The sequence below is a fragment of the Pyxicephalus adspersus genome, chromosome 5 (genome assembly GCF_032062135.1).
Source record: "Pyxicephalus adspersus chromosome 5, UCB_Pads_2.0, whole genome shotgun sequence".
Taxonomy (NCBI): domain Eukaryota; kingdom Metazoa; phylum Chordata; class Amphibia; order Anura; family Pyxicephalidae; genus Pyxicephalus; species Pyxicephalus adspersus.
In genome coordinates this window covers 15,313,729-15,334,468 of record NC_092862.1, presented here as the reverse complement: position 1 = coordinate 15,334,468, position 20,740 = coordinate 15,313,729, and the positions used below count along the sequence as shown (strand labels likewise).

Sequence of the window (20,740 nt, the reverse complement as noted above, 5' to 3'; positions counted from 1 at the left end):
TCTTTATTGATAATAATAAATTGGTCAGTTTCCAGCAGAGTTCTTCGTCCTGTTCCAGCAGGTGAAATGTTCTCTCGGTCCAACAACCAATCCTTACACCACATTCGCCGCTTCTTCTCAATGTCCTCCTTTTCAGCACTAGGCAGACACATCAAAGGAAGAGCTGCTTTCTTCTTCCTTGAGAACACTTTGAAGGGCATATTGCACAGAGGGACAAAGAAACAGTGAGGTGAATGTCGTTCTTTTGACCCAATGGTTCATACACACTATTCACTTCCTCTGGTGCACGTCACTTCCTGTATCGTTCAAACAATCGCATCTATCATGTGTACAATATCGATGAACGATCCTGTTATCTGCATGTACAGGATCGGTGCTATAAGATTGTTCAAAGATATGGCGCAGGATCCCTGGTCGTTCATTATTTATTTATTTATATTCTATAATTATTGGAAGTGTGTACGTAGCTTAAGAGTACTGATTTTGTCCTTATTTCAGGTGGCTATATAGCAGGAAGCCTGGCCGTTGTGGCGGATGCAGCCCATCTCTTTGTGGACCTGTCCAGCTTCCTAATCAGCATCTGCTCTCTGTGGTTGTCTTCAAAGCCGGCAACAAAAAGACTCACCTATGGCTGGTACAGAGCGGGTAAGTGTGGCAATAAATGGGTAGACCTCTGTCTTAGATTGGGAAGTTATACTACTGTAAAATTTACCTTTGCTTGTGATGAACTCCATTGGGCTAACCACAGTCCTTCTCATTGATTCAGGAGAATCACGTATGGAACCCATGAATATGGAAAAGCTCTTCAAGCCCATGGTCACAGAAAAGCTCTTTACACTTTCTAGAAGATACTTGTATTCCTAGCTTTGTGTGAGCTTTGTATTCTGTGACTTTGTAGTATGTATGTAGCTTTGTAATCTGCATTGTATGAGTCCCCTTGTAGCATTACTATCTCTTAATTACAACTCTTCTGTGGAAAGTTGTTAGGGCTGTGCCCCCTGGCAGGTTACATGAAATTGCCTGGGGTGCAGAGTCTAGGTGTCTCCTAGTCTTCACCAGAGCACCCCCAGAGAACCCCGGATTACTGAACACCAGGTCGTGGCCTCCAGGCTCTGCCCTTCAGGGGTGGGGGAATGGAACAGATGCTTTGGTGTGCGGACAGCCAAGATAAGTTTCTGGGTAGGATGCTAGTAACAGGCAAGGTCCAGACTGACTGAGATCTGGCTGGTGGCAGGAAATTGTAGTTCAGGTCCAATCAGAGGTCAGAGCAGGTGGCAGGCAGGCATAGCCAAGCTCAGAGCGGGGTCAGGAATCCAAAAGGCTAAATGTGCAAGTCTCAGTTAGCAAGGGTCAGGAGCCTGGAACAAGCAAGGTATCAATAGGACTAGCGGCAGGACAAGATTGGAACCTGGAACTAGTCTGCTTATTGTCTGCAGCACATACTCTGAAATCCCATTCAGCTGTGCACAGCCTCAGAGTAAGTGCAGGAGATGTTGAGAAAGACACTTCTCTGCACATCTAAAGGTAGGCTGAGGATGCTGCAAGCTGATGAACAGATGATCAGTGGGTGGAGTGGTATCAAAAGACTTCTCCAGTGGCAGGAGCACACGTGTGACATTGGCCCTTTTAATATGTTTACTTTTTGCCCTAATGTTTATGAATGTTGATTGAACATTATATGGCTTACCATTACCATGAACTCAAGTTCACTTCGGTTCAGGGAGTTAGAGGAAAAAAATATTGATTTAAAATATCTGAATCCAATGCAAACTTTACCTTGCCAACCACTTAGCAAGGCACTTGACATTTGTAGCAGAAGTGGAAGTGCAGTGGATTTCACAGAACTCAACCTAAATAGAAATCATTTTTCACATAGTACAAATTATGTTTAGTTTGGGGCTTCGTGGAGAAAAAGTAACAGTAAGCAGATAACCATTAATCAGAGGAAAACATAACAGTTTTTATTTAAAATGTCCTTCCAGGGTTTACATAAAATTCAAATGAATAGGTGTATGTACAGTCCCTATCCCGTATGTAACCCGGGGACTACCTGTAGTGAAAAATGTAATCAGTTTCCTTTTGTAAAAATATCCTAATAAAGAAAGTAATATATGGTCCCTGGTAACACTGTGTCAGGAGCCAATGGTCCTAAAGGTCCAGGTCATAAAAGGTTAGTGCCTACTGAAGCTCTATGCATTTTGTAGTGGATATTACATTTTGAAGATGCAGTAAAGGATGGAACTGAGAACCAAACAGAAAGTGGGGAAAATCTTGTAAACAAGGACAGAAAAAGCAACAGAAATCTGACATTGTTTCTAGGCCTCTTCTAATATATTTAAAACAGGAATGTGTTTACTTGGAATTAGACTTACAAATGGTATTTCTGTCTTAGCCCCCAATTCTCCAACAGTCCAACAAACCATAGTTATATTTGTACATTCACCCATTTTAACAATCTGCTACTATATTCTTGTTTCTACAAATACTTGTGTTTATTTATTCTAGAAATAGTTGGCGCCTTATTATCCATGATTACAATCTGGGTGGTCACGGGCGTGCTGGTTTACTTGGCATGTGAGAGAATTCTTCATTCTGACTACACCATAGATGGGGCAGTGATGCTCCTGACATCAGCATGTGCCCTCGGAGCCAATGTTGTGTAAGCCACTTACTATTCTTTGCTATGCTTTATCCCCTGTATATAATTGCATACACCAAATAATAATTTATTATTTTATGTTAATTGTTTTTAAGTTGATATTCTATTGTACACTGCTTTGGGTTGTTGGCAATTCCCAAATATTATGAACCGATAGGCTAAAGTCAGCACAGATATTAAAACCTGATTGTAGAATGCAGTTATCAAGAACTATGAACTGTGAACACTTTCAATGGGCTAAAGCAGGGTTTCTAAACCTTTTTAAAATGCAAGAACCCCTTAAAATAATGTTTAGGTCTCAAGGGAACCCCTGCTAAAAATACTGGTTGAGAAACACTGCTCTAAAGAAATGTTCCCTCATCTAGAGATGATTACCTGTGTAATCTAATTTTACAGTACCAATACCTATGCAATGTGGGGGTTGACCTGACATGAGCTAAACTGAATGGATGTTTTAGAAATGTCAGTATGAATGTAAGAAAATTTGCCGAATTTGAAGGTAAATTTCAGGTGTGCTACATACACGTGCTGGAACAAACATGCTGTGCAATGGACAGAGATGAATCTTATCATTTACTGAGTAGGAAGGAGGCAAAGTGCAATGGTGGATCTGTGGCTAGCGCTCTTGCCTTGGATCAGGTTCCCAAAAATAAATAGCCAGATCAATATATCCATGGAGCTGGTATGTTCTAATAATGTTTTTGTGGGTTTCTTTGCTTTCTCTGGTTTCCTTCTAAACCCCCAAACCAGACTTGTAGGTTAATTGGCTTCCTCCCCAGGATTTGCCCTAGGCTTTGGTATTAGTTAGTGAGCTCCTCTGGGAACAGTTAAGAACATGACTATGGACAAAGTACTGGTTAATAAGGAGGTTCTTTATGAATACATCATAATACTAACGTAATTAATACTTGTATTGCTTAACCGTAAAAAGGACAGGTCACTATATTGGCTGTGCTGTATACCAAAGCCCAGACATAATACTCAAACTTTTTAAAAGCCCAGATATTGTTTTCTTTGAATAAGGCTGTAATGTAGATCCTATCCTCATAGTCCATAGATCCATATCCTGCATAGTAACTGTTCTTATCTTTCTATGTCTGAACAGTTTGGCTCTGGTTCTCCACAACACTGGACATGGTCACAGCCACGCCGGGGGTCAGCATGAACATATGGCACCTGATCACAAGCCTCAGACTAATGCTAGTATACGTGCAGCCTTCATCCATGTCATCGGAGACCTCTTCCAAAGCATCAGCGTGCTAATCAGTGCACTCATCATATACTTCAAGGTCAGATCATCTCACAGCAGAAAATTAGGATGGATTCAACAGCTTGTGCCTCTTACTGTAAAGCAAATTGTGTATTTTGACTAGAATATGAGCTTTCATTAATGCTCTGATTGTATCACATTTTCAACAATTCTAATGTTGGTATGTGTTAATTAAACAGATAGAAGAAAATAATTTAATGTTCCCCTAAGTTAACTTCTTTGTTCCAGTCTACATGTTAGCTGTATTTATCCCAGACCCTTCTGTTGCTTTTAAATATAAATATAAAAACTCTCCAGAACTATTCAAAAGCTTAAATCAGTTTTAAGTGGACAAACCCTTCAACCCTTATCTGTCCATGCAAAACAAGACTTGGCCTACTGAATGACCAAGAGTGGGCCCATGCAAAACATTTTTTTTATTTTAGAAGATTTAGTTTAGTTATAAATTTAATGTGTAGAAAGCATAATATTATGTTTTTGGTAGCTAAATCAATGTTCCTCAAGAACAAAGAACATTGATTTAGAATATGCATAAGGGGTTTAGGGTTAGGGAGGTTATGGAGTGTCCATGATAGCGGCATTGGGTAGTTAGTAGTTGGAAATGTTCTGTCTGAAACTCAAGAATGGACCTGATTTGTTAAAGCTCTCCAAGACTGGAGAAGATACACTATCATGGGAAAACCTGGGTAATCCAGCAAACCCAGAATGGGTTTCTTAAATATAATTTACTATTAGTTGACAAATATTTTCAATCCTGGACCAGATCCATTCCAGGTTTGTTGGATATACCAGGTTCTTCCATGGTAGTGTATCTTCTGCAGTGTTGGAACTCTGGGTAAATTAGGCCCAATGTAAGGCACAGCAATCTAATGGTTTTGTGTTATTGCCTTTTTTTAGCCTCAGTATAAGATAGCGGATCCCATCTGCACTTTTATATTCTCCATTTTCGTCTTGGCCACTACTATCACTATTCTACGAGACATTCTAATTGTTCTAATGGAAGGTAAGATATTTTAAAAATATAACACATATGAAAGGGTTTACCCAGATATAAGTTGATGGAGTTATTGGCATCTGAAAGGTTATAGATTTTAGACATGTTTTGTTCTTCATGGGGATGTTCCTACTTTGAGTTACTCACTAGTTGAAAGATCTGTACATTTCTGCTATCCATCACTTGCGTGTCGGCCAACTCATCACCTTGGGTCCTGTGGTTTCTTCTGACCACTGCAACACTAATAGAGGGGGAACTACAGCACCTAGCAGTGGACATGCTGTATACCAGGTTGGCATCAGTACCTATAGCTCTATAGGACAGTTATGATTTAACTTACCACCCCCTGGAAAAACAAAACATCTTCTTTAAAATGTTGGCTTGGTTTTATTTCCCCTGGTGAAAGGGTCACTTTAACACAGCAGCCCTGGGAATTAAATCTGAGGCTGTTAGAGGAACTGATCTGCTACTTAGACAAAGCCAACCAGTCAAATAGGTTAATTTATTAAAAGCTGTTTACTTAGCAAAGTGAATTGTCACTCCATAAGAGATTATTTACTTCCTGAAGCTGTTAAAAATTTACTTTGTGAAGAATACCTAGTCACATGAAAGTATAAATATCATTTCTGCTTTCGCATGATTGAATGGCTGAAGTCTATTGAGCTTCACCTCTTCAATATGCTAGGAGTATTATGCCTTGCACAGTGATAATTTATTCTGCTTGGTGAACAGCCTAAATGCCTTTAATAAATAAATCCCAATGTCCTAATGTGAATATCACATTTTAAGTCCCCAAGCTGCATTGTTAGGGTCGAAGAAATCGGGGATTACAGGTGGCCTGTCACACCCAGGACTGAGATTGTTTGATTTGAATACTTTCACAACAGTAAGCAATACTGAAGTGTGTGGAATATCTTAATTGCCCACTCATCTGCACTGGCTAGAACTGACATCAGTGGCTGTCTGCAGTCCTCCATTTATCTCCAGCAATATTAGAGGTCAGCACATGCACAAGACTCTATTGCTTGCCCATTGATTATGAGCCTGTACTGATTTGAGAGGGCACCCTGGGGTTATCTCCACATATCAGAAGGATGGTGGCCTATAGACAGTGATAGGTCAGGTTCACTAAAGAAGACATGGAATCTTCACAACCATAAAATGGCTGCAAAGTCAGTTTTAGACTTTAGTCCTCTTTATTGGTCCTGCTGAATGGCACTGCAGTAGGCCACGGGGATGAGAAGTATAGTGCCACGTGCTTGTCTCCCAGAGATCTTCCACAATGCATGAAAGGGTGACTGTTGTCAGCAGAAAATGAACAGTCTATAGATTAAAAGTTGGCTTTAATCTTCATTTCTAAGAATTTTAATGAGAGGTCAGAGATTGTGATCTTCCGTGTTTCATCGACGACTTTAGGGCGAACGCCCATCTAACAGGACATCATTCTGTTCTACAGGGGTTCCTCGAGGGATTAATTACAGTGTTGTGAAACAGAGTATTCTTGCAGTGAATGGGGTTAAATCAGTCCACAGCCTTCATCTTTTGGCTTTAACAATGAATCAAGTCATCCTCTCCGTTCACATTGCCACAGGTCAGTAACTGTATGTGTGCTGGGAACAAAAGTTCAATTGTTGCACAATAAAACCACTTTTTAATGTTCTTTTTTTACAAAGGCTTCACCTGGCATTCAATCCTACAGCAGCTTTCATCAGAATGTGCTCCTCCGCTGCCACCAGCCGCTCAGCTCTGGGAGCTCTCCATCAGGGAATAACAATGCCTCGGGTTCTGAATGACCTGTGTGCTGTTGCCTGGAACATAGAAAGCTATCATTCATATAGACTGTGCACCAGAGGCTTTATAGTAAAAGGAAACTAGAAAAACTATGGATACAGACATGAATAAATGTGATTTAAAGCATAACTAAACCCAAAAACAAAAAATGCATACAAGTCACTAGATGTGGTGGCTTTATTGGTTTTAAAATTCCAGGCTAATCAATTTTCATCCTTCAGGTTAAGAAACATTTGTTGATCTCTTTTTTATGTAAACTACTAAAAAAAACCCAAAAGCCACCATGTAATGGATATGACCAAAGGCAGACATGTTTGTACTGCAGCATAGGTGTCATGAATGGCTACCTCTAAATATATACATATTTATACAGTAGACTTGGACTGTGGCAAGTTCTATTAATAAAGCACTATACTCACCTCCACAAACAGTCCAGCCTTCCTTCCGCCGCACCCACAGACATCCAACACAGTTCCGGAGAGCAGGCACTAGGGACGTCACAATGTGCACAATGCAGGAGCACCGCAGCAGACGTCCACGCGCACCGCCTTGGCATTTTATAATGGAGATTTTGTTTTTTTCCTGCCTCCGTACTAGGCCGGATTGTACGAAGGTTGGGTAGTCGCAAACTGGATAGGCGAGAGCCTACTGTATATACATTTATATATATATATATATATATATATATATATTTAAAATGGTGGATAGGAGAGTGTAGACACAATATTGAATCATTTTAGAACATAGGCAAAGTGGCTGCATTTGTTCCCTTTTTTTCTATCTTCACCAGGTCATCCTTGCAGTAACACACTTTCTGTCCTAGGTTGAAAATGCTCACTCACGGTACTTAAACAATGCATGTTGTCACCCTAAGGTGCTCTCCTGATGTGGACTTCAAACAACAGCCCCCCTTCACGTCTCCTTGACAAAGGAAGGAGGGGTACTGTATGTTATGAAAGATAGCTGGAAAGATTGATATATTTTTTTCAGGAGGGGGGTGTTACAAGTGCACAAGTTGGGAGGACATTTGAATTCCTGCAAGAACAGATAAAAGATACACTGCCTGGCTCCATAGAAATGTTACCAATCTGTCGGTCAGACAGATTGATGGACGAACTTGGGGGATTGCTGTATGCATGTCAGATTTTCTTCCAAGAAAAGCACAAATATTATCTGATAAGTGTATATAACTTTAGGCACTACCACTATTATAACAGATGTTCCTCAGCTAGACAAGATTGCTAATTTCCCAACGAAGGCAAGGTTTATGAAAAAGTAGCATTTTGCAAAATTTAGAACTTTTTTTTTAACATCTTTAGTATGCAAGGACACACTTCTTAAATGCCAATCAAGAGTGCAATACAGGGTGGCAGGACTGTGAGTGGTGACATATAACCAACATCACTTTATATTACAGTCATACATAATAAAAGATTCCAAGGTGCAACCACATCTGCCAGTCAGTACAACTTGGTCCTGATTAATGATGTCCCTGCATATGTTTGTGGAATATTCATTGTTCTTACAGTTTACCCATTCTGATTCCATATTCCTAGAAATGCTTTTAGTTGTCATGATGCAAAATTTGCAAAGTGATTCTTACAGCCTTTCCTCCCTCATCCCTGGGTTGTGGTTATAAACAAGGCAGTTTTAGACAAAACTGATCACTGGTCAAAAGTGGTGACCTGCACCCCTTCACTATGTCATTTGGAACCCTGCAGAAGATGGGGTTCCTAAAGCATCACTGACCGACCATGTTTCCAATTGGTTGGGATTTGAAAATGGTTGTAATACAGTTAAACTTTCACAGAAGAAAAAAAAAAAAAGACTCAAACTTTAATAAAAAAAAAGGTACAAAGAAAGCAAACACATAGATTCGGGAATTGGGACATTTTTAGATGAAAAATCATCCCTCAGTTTCCTGAGTCGATTGGGAACAAATTTGATGCTTAATCAGCGTGTTATGTTTCTCTGCTCGCATACTAATCAGTCAGGTAGAAATAAATTTAGATATAGGATGTCAAGCCCAGTAGAGTAAATATAAATTGTATGTTATACCTCAACCAAAGTCTTAAACCCAAGCATAAATTCATATGGAAATTAGAAGTTAAATGTTTATTTTGCTTTATTTGGCCTGTGAAGGGGTTTATGTAATGAATTCAGTTTGTTTTCCATGTCTGACCAGTTAGCTTAGAACTTGTAGACTCCGTACAGTACTTAGCACTCTTGCTGGGGGTTCACTGACAATGATGGACATAATCTGTGTGAACTCTGTACTGCATTCTCCCAATGTCCACTATTAGCTTAATTACAAGCGGATATAAAAGACACAAATTAAGGAAGTTCTTTAATCAGTTATACATAATTAAATGTATTTTTATGCAAGCAGTGTAAGTACCTGAATTTGACTTGAAACCACCCCTACAATGGAGTTTAACATTGTCCAATGCACAACTTCAAGACTTTGTTAGGGCAGCCCCAACTCTCTGTTAGTCTGGGTCCTACCTTTAAAGGAGCCCTTAAAACCAATATTTTAAAACTGGTCTACTCATCTTATTCTGTCTCTTAAACCCTTATTACTTACCACCATTCTGCATTCCCCCCACCTCTTAGAATGAAAGTTCCTTGGGGCAGGCTGTGTCACTGTCCGGATCTGTTTCATTTGCAACCCCTATTTAATGTACAGCGCTGCGTAATATGTTGATGCTATATACATACTGGTTAATAATAATAATGGGAATAGATAGAAACAGCACAGTGAGCCAATTGGTTTTGATTCTGTGCATATGTGCAACAATGCCAATACTAATAGGAGAGAGTGAAATTAGTGGATCAGTGTACTTCTTCTTCTTCACTGACCAATCGCAGATGTGGGAAGGGACAAGACCTGTAAGTATTACTGATCTGCACCAGTAAATCTGAGATCTATTCAGACTGTGCTGTATGGTAGACCTATTTACATATTTTGGATGTGCAGACAGTATGAAATTACAAATGTTCTGAATAATATGAAGATCGGAAGGGGGGTCACAGAGGTGGAATACACCTCCTCTTTTCATGGCAGAGACAACACCTTTTACCTTATCCCCTTTAAACAGGATGTCAACAAATATCCCGTTTGTATGACCAATGGCTTAATTTAGTATGAAATGATTCATTGTAAAATTTGCATTATGTTTAGAATTAAAATATAGAAAAATGCAAACTTTCACAAAATATCAAATCAAGTTGACAACCTAACACCCCCCCCCCCCACCCCACAAAAAACAACACCATCTTAAGAAACAACTTTATTCAAAAGAAACATTTGCTAAAAGTTCCCCCCCCCCACACACACACATACATTGGCACGTACTGTATATCTAAAACCAAAAAAAAAAATGTATCAGGAATACTGGGGAAAGCTTCCAATTGGAACAAGGCTTATAGTAAAATCTGCAACTGAGGATCTCCATTATTGGAGTCCTGTTGAATGTCCTATTATGTCTCGGGACAGAAAGTGAAGAAATATCTCCCTTATGGAGGACAGAAAGCAAAATGTAATAAACAAAAATCAAAGGATAAAATTTGTAACCAATACCAGCCATATTAAATGAAACAAGCAAACAAAGAGTTTTGGCATGAAATATACAAAAATAATTTTGATTTTTGTAACCAGCCTTTCTTTTTTTTCTAACAGAGACTTTAGATGACTCTAGAAGAGTTTTGAAGGAAGTCACTCAGAACTTGTTTGACAATTTCCCCTTCCACTCGGTCACTATACAACTTGAACCGGCAGAGGAACAGAATCCTGAGTGTTTGTTCTGCTATGAGCCCAACGACTGAACCAAAAATCCCTCTGGTGGGGGCTGTCCGTCAGCTCAATGTTCTACCTACCATTTAGGAATACAAATGGTGAACCTATAAAATGTCTTGTGGTCCTTTGCTCGATGGACCTTTTATGTGATTTGCCAGTGCAGAATGTTAAATAGTAACTTTCACCTATACGATAACATTTTTTAAGAGACACTTTTAGGAACTTTTACATTTAGCCTTACAGATTTACTCTACATTCTAGTCAAAGGGATGTTTTGCCTTCCTCTTACCATTTTTCCTGTCTTTTCTCTTCTGAACCAGTCACTTTGGTCATTGATACTAGCTTTCCTTTCTTCATCTGAAGGATAAAATATAGAAAGGCCATATGTTGTCTGTGAATGAGTAAAAGATGTCTCTGTCTTCACATGGATAAAAAACCACATGAATTGGAATACCCATAGGATCTATGTTTGTAAGGTCCTGGGTTACGACTTGAACTTTCTGATGACAATATTTGGTGTTCTAGATATTGTATAATTTCCACCTACTAAAAGCTCCTTGTCATTTGTAAAGCTCATTTTCTTATATCATGTCACAGATCATCAGTACCAAAATATTAAAACAAATAAAATGAAAACAGAACTTATGCAACTTGGAAGCTCCATCATTTCTAACAGCATTGAAGATTGTGCAGATCACCAGCACATCATATGCTCACCCTTTTAAGCTCCTTCTAAGCTGAGCTCTTTTTTTATCAGCCAACATAGGTAAAATGTCTATGTGAATATTAAAAGATTAGGGGGAGCATATGATGTGCTGCGATCTGCAGTCTTTGAGATCCTCTAACCAAGTGTTTCTCAATCTTTTCAACATAGGGGAACCCCTTGAAATAATGTTCAGGCCTCAGAGAATCGCTCTATAATTACTATATTCACAATTACTTCCCACTGACCACCACATTAGTACATGCTGGCCATTGGGGAGATCAGTATCACCATTACAGATAGCCAAAAAAGATCGATGGTACAAATTGCTCATTGCTTAGGGAACATCTAGCACAGTGGTCCCCAACCTTTTGGAGCTTGCGGACCACTAAGTCTACAGACTCCGGACGGCACATGCACCGGGAGCCGTTTGTCACTTTAAAGGGAAAGAAACACCAGAGTGACATCATGATGCCATGCCAGAACCCACCTACTCTCCCATTGTAGGTCTGAGCCTGCAATGGAAGAGCGGGCGTGTTGTGTCCATAGACTCAACCTGCCCACCGCCCTGAACCTGTGATCCATATGGGAGACATCGTCCGTGGCTATGGCTGTTGCGTCCCCCCCCTGTGCACCAGCCAGAGCCACCAGCCACTTCAATATATGGAGACTTCCACTTATTTTATCTGTGTTATCTGTGTTAGATGTGTCCAGTCTAATGACGAGCATCATTCAATTCTCCAAGTCATCATGCTAATATATAAAATCAAACAAACTACAACTGTTCAAATGCTTATTAAAACAAATATCAATCCAATGCCAACAACTCAATGCATTTACAACCATTCCTAGTGTTTGCAGAGAATGGTCCAAAAATAAGGGGACTTATCCAGTGGGCATCAGTTATTTGGGTGTCAATGCCTCAAGGTCAGAAAAAATTGGAGAAGAGATTGGTCAGACTGGGTTGAGCTGATTCAAGGGCAACAATAAATCATCTGAAGCTGGTTTCTTGAACATGACATGATCTGAGTTCCTGTACTCAAATATCCTCCACATCAAACAGATCTAAATCCAATGTAGCACCTTGTGGGATGTGGCGGAATAGGAGATTTGCATCGTGGATGCAAAGTCAACAAATCTGGTGAAAATGTGTGATGCTAACATGTCAATATAGACCAGAATCCCTGAAGGAGTTTTTGCAGAAACTTGATGAATCTATAACAGGAAGAATTACATCAGTTCCATGAAAAATAGCATCAAACTCAGTACCAGCAAGGTGTATCCCATAAAGTGGTCGGTGAATGAATATACAGTACTCACACTTTTACTGATGAAATTTGTACTAGTAGGGCCCACAAAAACATTTCATCCTAAGCAAACTGACCACTATGTCTCCCAGTATGATAATATCTTTCCCCATACCCACCCAATTGATCACTGGATGTGCAAAACCATGAAACACACTTTAAAATTTGTTAAAACTCTGCTTTGAGTAAAACTCTGTTCATTCTATCCATGCCTTTAATATATAGAGTATATGGTTGGGGTTGGGATTTATTACCCTGACCTTGTGGCTTAATGGGCAAGAATGGTTGGATGGCTGTGAATTAATTGTGTCCAGTAAATATGCACGCCCTTGTATACCTGAGACAGGTATTATATCTTGATGAATTCCTGAATTGTGATTCTACTTCTCTGGCTAAGTTGTGGCTATAGGCTCACCACAACCTGTCAGAGCAGTTTTCTTTTTTTTACTGCCAAAGGGATCTGGCAGAGTGTTGATAAAATATTTGCCCTTGGGCAATTGTTTTCCTCTTTTTGTTTGTCCTATATGCACAGAAGTCATATACTTGGTATTATAAGCCTACAGATCTGTCACCTTCCTCAAATAAATCATGCAGATTCTTAAATTTTTCTTGAGGCTAAAGCTATGTACACACATCAAATGATTCAAAGGTCATGCCCAACTTGGGCAAAACATTAACATGTGTATAGCAGTCCCCCAACAGCTCACCAGCTTAGAATCCCAAATAGACACCAGATGACTGTGCTGGAAATTTCTTTCCTATTCATTTCCAATGACAGATGAACTAAATGAGTGCTCTACACACACCATCATTCTGTTCAATAGAAAGTCGAGGAGGCAGGATGAGCGAGCGGCACTCCACTGTACTCCTCTCCAAAGGAATGCATAATGGTTTTGTGACAATGCTGGACTCTGCAAAGGTAAGTATTAGTGAAAGAAGAACAACAAAGAATTATTTTTTTCTTGTTTGGGTGTCTTAATTTCTAAGGCTGCTTTAACCCCATTTGGGGTCCCCCTGAATAAAGGGGGCATACTGAATTAGGCTTCCTACACGCAGATTGATGTAGGTGGGGGGATAAAGTAAGCAAAGGGATGACCTTATCAGTCCACTACAATGTCCAATCATCAAGTTAAGGGTCAAGATTCTCTAAATATACATTGTCATCCCCCTGGCTGTGCTATGTGGTAGGACTATAAAAGTCTTAGCACTGGTAAGACAAAATTGCAAACTAATGGGTGGGTTAATAAACATCTGTATATGTGCTTCATCTTTGGATTTAGCAATTTACTAATTGCTAAATACAATGAGTTGGAGTTCAGCTCTAAGGTAATAGTAAGGAAAAAAGAATTGGAGTTCAGCTCTAAGGAAATACTAACACAATGTGCCCTTTAAATGGCATTACAGAGACAAATGCCTGATGACAGTATTAACACAGTGAAACACCTGCTCTAAAAGCCTAAGTACCTGCAATAATGTTTGTTAGTAGGAAGAGAAAATTAATAATTTAAAGAATTCCGTTAAGCCTTTTGACACATTGTCAACAACATAGGCTGTTGAGCCAATACTTTGGCAATTACGGCTGCTGGCTTAAAGAAATGTCCATCAACGGTTTGAGTCTAGGTGTCTGCATCTGAGGTCTGCACAATATTCTGCCAATCATAATTATTGTCACATTTGCTGTAAAATTGTCTATGGTTTGCTAAAGTGCTGTGTATCATAAATGATTGACATCTTTTAAGAAAAAAAAGAAATCCTTTCAAACCCATGGCAAAAATCTGCACAGTTGGCCAGTCCCAGGCAAATAACAAGCTGCTGCTGTGCACCCAGAGTGGCAAACCGCACTGCAAGTAATGCATTTACATGTGGTTGCAGCTGCATTTGCAGCTGCAGTGCTGTTCTTCCTCCAGGGGAAAGTAAAAGAGCGGGGGTTCTCAGGTAGGCTGCACTGGTTGCAATCTGCCCTATGTAATTCTCATATGTGATTCTGAGCCTTCATGATTGAAAGAAGTGAAATCCAAAGAATGAATAGGGTAGACAAAGAAAGAAATAGCTTGATGAAGCTGGAGGTCACCCAATCAGGAAATGGGACAGACTCTACCTGTCTTACTGCAGCTTCTAAGACACACAAAAAACAGCTCACAGTGTGCGGTGAAATCAGAAAAAGACATTTTAGTACAGTAGAGAAGCTGGCACAACTGTTTAATGCTAAAAGTAAGAGTGGAATTCACTTTAAACTCTGACCTGAAAGAAAGAGACCATTGCTTACCTGTGTAAGATTTTTTGCACCTATTGATCACCTGCAATGGTATATTTTAACATTTTAACAAAATCAGCAAAAAGAAGAGTATATTCGTTATATCTATTTGATAAAAGAACATAATATGCTGCACTGGGCCCCTCACCGTGACTGAGACTTTTACTTGTGCCTATTCATTATCTCCTTTTAAATGAGCACTGATACAAGAACAGATAACTAAGCTCCTATGACCCCCTGTAACAAATGTTGTTCAGTAACAGTTAATTCACCTGCTCTGCTTCATATCAACAGTTCCTACTGTAGCGTAATGAGTGATTAAATCTTTATCTTTCATTACTGTGAGAGATTAAGCATGATTATAATGACTAATCCCTGCGTAAAAATTTCCATTAAAATCAAAAAGCCCTCAGGGGGTCCCTCAGCCTCAGTTGGCCTTTGTAGCTCATGTCACACAGAGAAAAATGGGATTTTGTTTTGGGCTAAAAGTATACCTGTAGCAAAAGGCTCTGAACTTGAATATGTGATGTCTGGGCAAAAAAGAAAGAAAGGCTACGTTCAGACTGGCATGAGGTTGTGGTGCAGGTATCCTTCTCATGGCAAGGAACCGATGCCCTCGGGTGAGATTCTACAAGCAGCAGCCCCATAGTGAATGAATGGGGGCAGCAGGGAGCAGTATCAGTAATGCACCGCCTCCAGCTGTCAATATGCAGAGGATGGTTCTTTAAGAACCAGTGCTGAAGTGTGAGTGACCGAGCCACAGGGATGTAGTGGGCTGTGCCCTCATTTTTTTTCGTGAACGCATGCCCACTCTTATTTTGCAAAGAATTGTTTGGTGGTCCATAGCTCTGGCCAGTGCACCGCCCCCAGCAGGGTCCTTCTCCTGCAATTCCATTTCTCCCGTATGGCATTGCAGGGCAGCAGGCCGGTTGTCTCTCTGATCACAACCCGCTCTCTCCCCTATTGCAGGCTCAGACCTGTGATGGGAGAGTAGGAGGGTTCTGGTATCATGACATCACTCTTCCCCCTCTAACGTTTCTTCCCCTTTGAGTGACACATAGGCAGGGGTGTGGTGGGGGAGGCACATTTACATAACAATGATGCATGCAATGGATAGTACTGTGCCCCCTCTTCTTTCTTTACGACTACACCCCTGCCGAGCGGTAAGATGCCAGCTGCCAGGAGCTGCATGGGATCACTCGATCCCAAACCATATCTGAACCTGCACTTGTAAGGAACTTACCCGCCCTGCGAGCCCGCGGTGTCCCTGGGGTTCCCAGCCACAGAGGGAGACGCCGCAGTAGCAGGCAGCATGGCCGAGGCTGCTTCCCTGCCCGCAGCTTGTCTGTCTCTGCAGGCGGAGGGATCCACTTTCCCTGGTGGCTGCACCAGTAATTTTGCAGCTAAATGAATTTGGCTGAAACCATTCTACTCATCCCTATGAACACATGGCAATGTATAATAAAATGTTCCAGACTACTGTCCTGTTTGCCAATATTATCTGGTTTGGCACCAGTTGTTTTTGTTCCTGCGTGGTTTGTGTTTCTTTATCCTTGGAATATTGTACTGTGTATTTCACTGTCTAGTTCACCCAATGAACCTGATTCATTAAAGACCGGAGAAGATAGAATATGATAGGAGAACCTAAGTGATCCAAGAAATCCAGAAATGTGCTTTAAAAAAAGCACTCAACCATTTATGTGCACCAATTTTTGTGGTTTACAAAACTGGAGTCATGGTAGGGGTATGTTCTTTGTCTACATACTTTGTCCCTTTTTTGGCATCCCAGAAAGTTGGGAGCTATGCCTTAGTGTCAAACATCTTAATAGTCCACAATAAATTCCCCAGATTTATTTTCACTTAACAGGTATATGCAGACCTAATAAATGAAAGGAGAAATGATTCAACCCTGCTGCAACAAAAAAAAAAATATGCAAAAATATATTACTTCTCTATTCCATGTGCATAACTCAGCATCTAATTATATTTGTATTTACCATCTCTTTTTATTCCCACATTAGTTTATTATTTAATGCATGGCTTTTTTCGCCTTGATTTGCGGTTAAATCAAACAGGATACTTTGCTGAAAGTGCATATTTCATCCTTTTTATTTATTTTTAGGCAGACGAAGTTAAATCTAAAACGTTGACGAATCAATAACTCATTTTTAGGCTGCTCGTACAGATCAGATGAGAAATCATTTACTGAACCTGCAAACTAATAACTGTAACAAAAAGGCGCAGTGGGAGAATTTGTCCAGACGCTTTTTGCTATAGAAGTGCCATTGTGTCGCTGTACCTCCTGCAAATCACAGGCAAATACTCTTCAATCTTCTCAATGTCTTTCCATAATATGCGTGCATTATGGAGTAATATATTATTTTTTTTCCTGTTCCCACATGACAAAGTGCAGTAAAATATCATATAATAGGATCATTATCATAGCAGGGATACTTCTATGCTTTGCTGTGCTGTAATGAATCCTGGCTGAAAGATGTGGGCGGTATAACGTGAACACTTGCAGATTGCCAGGATGTGTATAATGTAAGGTCTTTCCTACGTTAGAAAGTTTATTTCAAGACAGTTGTCGTATCTCTTTTTTAGTTTCTTTGTCTCCTTTGGGAAATGTAATACAGTTGAACTTCAGGCAAACAGCTGAATTCATATTTGGGAGCTGACATTCTATCTGGTTCTGAAATTTGCAGTCATGCCTGAAGACCTGACTCTTGTCTGATGCATTTTAGGAAGAGTTGCAGGTCTTGTCTTTCCCCCAGACAGTGACTGGCTAGTGAAAAGAGAATCAGAAGGTTGAGAAACGTAACTCTTGGCCACTCCCCCTTTCTTAGCTAGATGTCAATTTCATAAAAAAAGCAGTCTTTGGTTTATTCTAGTAGTAGTTAGTCACATCCAATTGAACTTTTCCTTGTAATGTTGAAGACATTTTGCAGCTCTGCTCTTAAATATTGCAGGTTTAATGACAATATAACACAAGAAATACAATAGATACACCGAAGACATCATTTACAATAAGTCATTACCCCAGTGATGTTATTAGTTCCAAGATCAAGTGAAAAAGGCTATTTTGTCTTTTGACTGTATAAATATATTAGCCTGTTATAGTACAGATACGATGTAATGTATTATCATACATGCCAGGGCCAACATCAGGGGTAACAGGATGTACATCAGTACCTGGCCTAGATTAAAAGAGCCTTTGACTGGGGGCCAGCTGCTACCTGCAAAGCTGTCCTCTCCCTGCAAACAATAATTAGAGCTGTACATGTGCCAAAAAGGACACATGCACAGTTTCAACTAGTGCCCACTAGGGATGAGCGAGAATGCCTCTGACATTCTCATGAAAATTACCTCGAACTTCCGATGGGTCCATGAAATTTTGGTGAATTGATTTTGCGGACCCATCGGAAAACCGAGGAAATCATTACAGGATGATTCCCACGGCTGCATTTATGACCTTCCAAAATGACCATGTGACCTTTTGGACAGGCTTATTTGCAACATTTCCTTGAGGGCAGTTGACTGTACCTTGAACTCAAAAAATATGAGCCTCTCTAGCCATGATAAAGAAACCATTGCACTGTGTTCACGGAAAAACAAGGATAGGGTACAAAGAACAATAAAACACACAGAAGTTTATTTACTAATGGAATATGAGTACAGGCTGTTCACATAGCAAAGTGAAATATCCTCTTTCAAGGGGTATTCCACTTGGCTTAGCAAATAGGATGAAGCTCTTGTGACTTCAAACATCCAATCATATGCAAGCATTCTTGCATTTTCTTGCATGTGAATATTTTTTTTTCAAAATGATCACCACCAGAGCTGCTATCAGAAATTTATGAGCCCCATACTAAGTAAACTTTCTGTGGCCCCCCCTTCATGTCTAAAAGTTTGAACATTGCAAAAGTCAAGCTCTTTCGATTGGGGCCTGGTACAGAAGTACCCCTAGTCCCCTTCCTATGGTGGCCCTGATCACCACATTCTCTAAGCCAACATAATTTTCCCTTGCAATGTGATCATTCACCATGGTAAATGAACAGCCCAAATTCCTTTTTTAAATTACAACAGTGTCTATCATAACTTTGAATCCAGGTTTTTGTGTGTGGCTGGAGTGTCCCTTTAACACACTTCCCAGCTAATTGTCAATAAAGAAATCCTACTTCTCTGACTGTACACAATAGCGGTGATTTGCCTTGTAGAGTTAGACTCCTTCAACTATTAATCAGTAATAAAGGTGATCTTTAGCACTGCAGTGCGCATTACATTTGCATAGACTAGCCTGTCCGAACCTATAAATCGGATTTAGTACATGCTAACTATCTAATTAAAGTATAACCTCTGTGGAAAACATTACTTAAATATAGTTTTAGGAGGTCATTAAAAATTATGTCAATAATAAAAACACTGGTAATTAAATGTTACCTCTGCATGTGATAAAGCCATCAAAAGGACATTAAGAAACTTATGCTGAGGAACCCGTCCTTTAAACAAGTAAGTCATGGTGGGAAGTGATGGAGAAGTCAAAGTATGCAAAGTCTGACTTAAAGAACAGCTAAACACTGAATGAATGGCATCAAAAAGCACCATAGCCATTTTACAAAAGTGTTTCATTTTAGTGATGGTATCCATGCACTGGTCCAATGCTGGCTAAATGGCAATTTTTAGGGCAGGTTTTCTGCTGGTGTACTATGCTTGCATAAGGTGTATTAAAACAGCACAGGTAGTCTCCATCAGAAGCAAGACAGGATTTATCAAAGGGCCAACTAGGCTGTGGTTTAATGTGCCATGGCCACTATTGGTGGCATTTGTACTGTTATTGTTGTAGTTCATTCATCATTATTACACATAAAAGTACTCAGCATAGGGTTGTTTAGCCCACAACCATCATGGCTCCCACCAATCATCCTCCATCATCATGCTTTCCCTCAGGGATGTAGTCCTTAAAAAGCAAGACGGGGCATGGTACAGTCCCGCCCCACTACACCCCTGCCTATGTGTCACTTAAAGGGGAACAGACTTCCCCCAGAGTGACGTCATGATGCCAGAACCCACCCACTCTCCCATTGCGGGTCTGAGCTTGCGATGGAAGAGTGGGCAGGTTGTGTTCAGAGACACAATCCGCCCACTTCCCTGAGCCTGCAATTCCATACCGGAGACATGGTCCAAGGCTCTGGCCAATGTGCCCCCTCCCAGCGTGGTCCTTCTCCTGACCCCATAGAAGAGTGGACTGGCCAGAGCTGTGGACCAAGAAGACCAAAATAAGAGTGAGCACATGTGTCCATTCCCACATAAAGTGAGGACACGGCGTTCCCACCCATGGCCGTCCCAGTACACCCCTGCTTTGCCTCCCATAATCACCTTTTACTAGTATTAGTCAGCCTATTGGAGAAAAAAGTACAACTATGGCCCTGACCAGAAGTCTATGTGGCTGGAAGACAACACAACAGGAGAATTGGGAGACAGAGCTGGATCATTGTCACCAGTGGTGGTTTTAGATAATATGGGGCAAATAAGAAGTTGGGGCCCCAAATGTTCAATGCTGTATGTGCAGAGCCATCTGTCACCAGAAACAATGATGAAAGATCATATGTAGGGCTGAAATATTTGAACCTGAACCTTATGAAAACACACATATGAAAACTGTCTTACCTGCCCATTTAGATTTCTGTCCATCAAGCATTGAGATCTAAGCAGATTTGCCACACAGATTGGTGACCCAATTTTGCTGCAGTTTCACAACACACATAGGCCACCTTTCCAACCCCAACTTGTGATTGGACAGGTCAAGAGCAGCAAGAGAATGATAATCCTGTCACTCTCTGTACTCTCTTTCTATTAGCATGGCCACTATAGCCTCATGTACTGTCACATCATGGTGTCATGTAACTTGTCCCGTTCCATAACACCATAGGGACTGTTTTTAGGTGACTGATTTACCCAGCTGCTGA

The 20,740-nt window shown here is 40.3% G+C and overlaps 1 protein-coding gene across 2 annotated transcripts in view; it reads left to right on the top strand.

The window, feature by feature from the left end:
- Window positions 1-11,155, top strand: part of SLC30A8 (solute carrier family 30 member 8) — an 85,581-nt gene extending 74,426 nt beyond the window's left edge. For both annotated transcript variants that reach the window (XM_072410713.1, XM_072410712.1), the window contains exons 3-8: window positions 499-645; window positions 2,506-2,659; window positions 3,765-3,948; window positions 4,827-4,932; window positions 6,380-6,514; window positions 10,394-11,155. In XM_072410713.1, the coding sequence (XP_072266814.1) occupies window positions 499-645; window positions 2,506-2,659; window positions 3,765-3,948; window positions 4,827-4,932; window positions 6,380-6,514; window positions 10,394-10,539 (872 nt within the window). In that variant the 3' untranslated portion in view covers window positions 10,540-11,155. The remainder of the gene's footprint in view (window positions 1-498; window positions 646-2,505; window positions 2,660-3,764; window positions 3,949-4,826; window positions 4,933-6,379; window positions 6,515-10,393) is intronic.
- The last annotated feature ends 9,585 nt before the right edge of the window (window positions 11,156-20,740 follow it).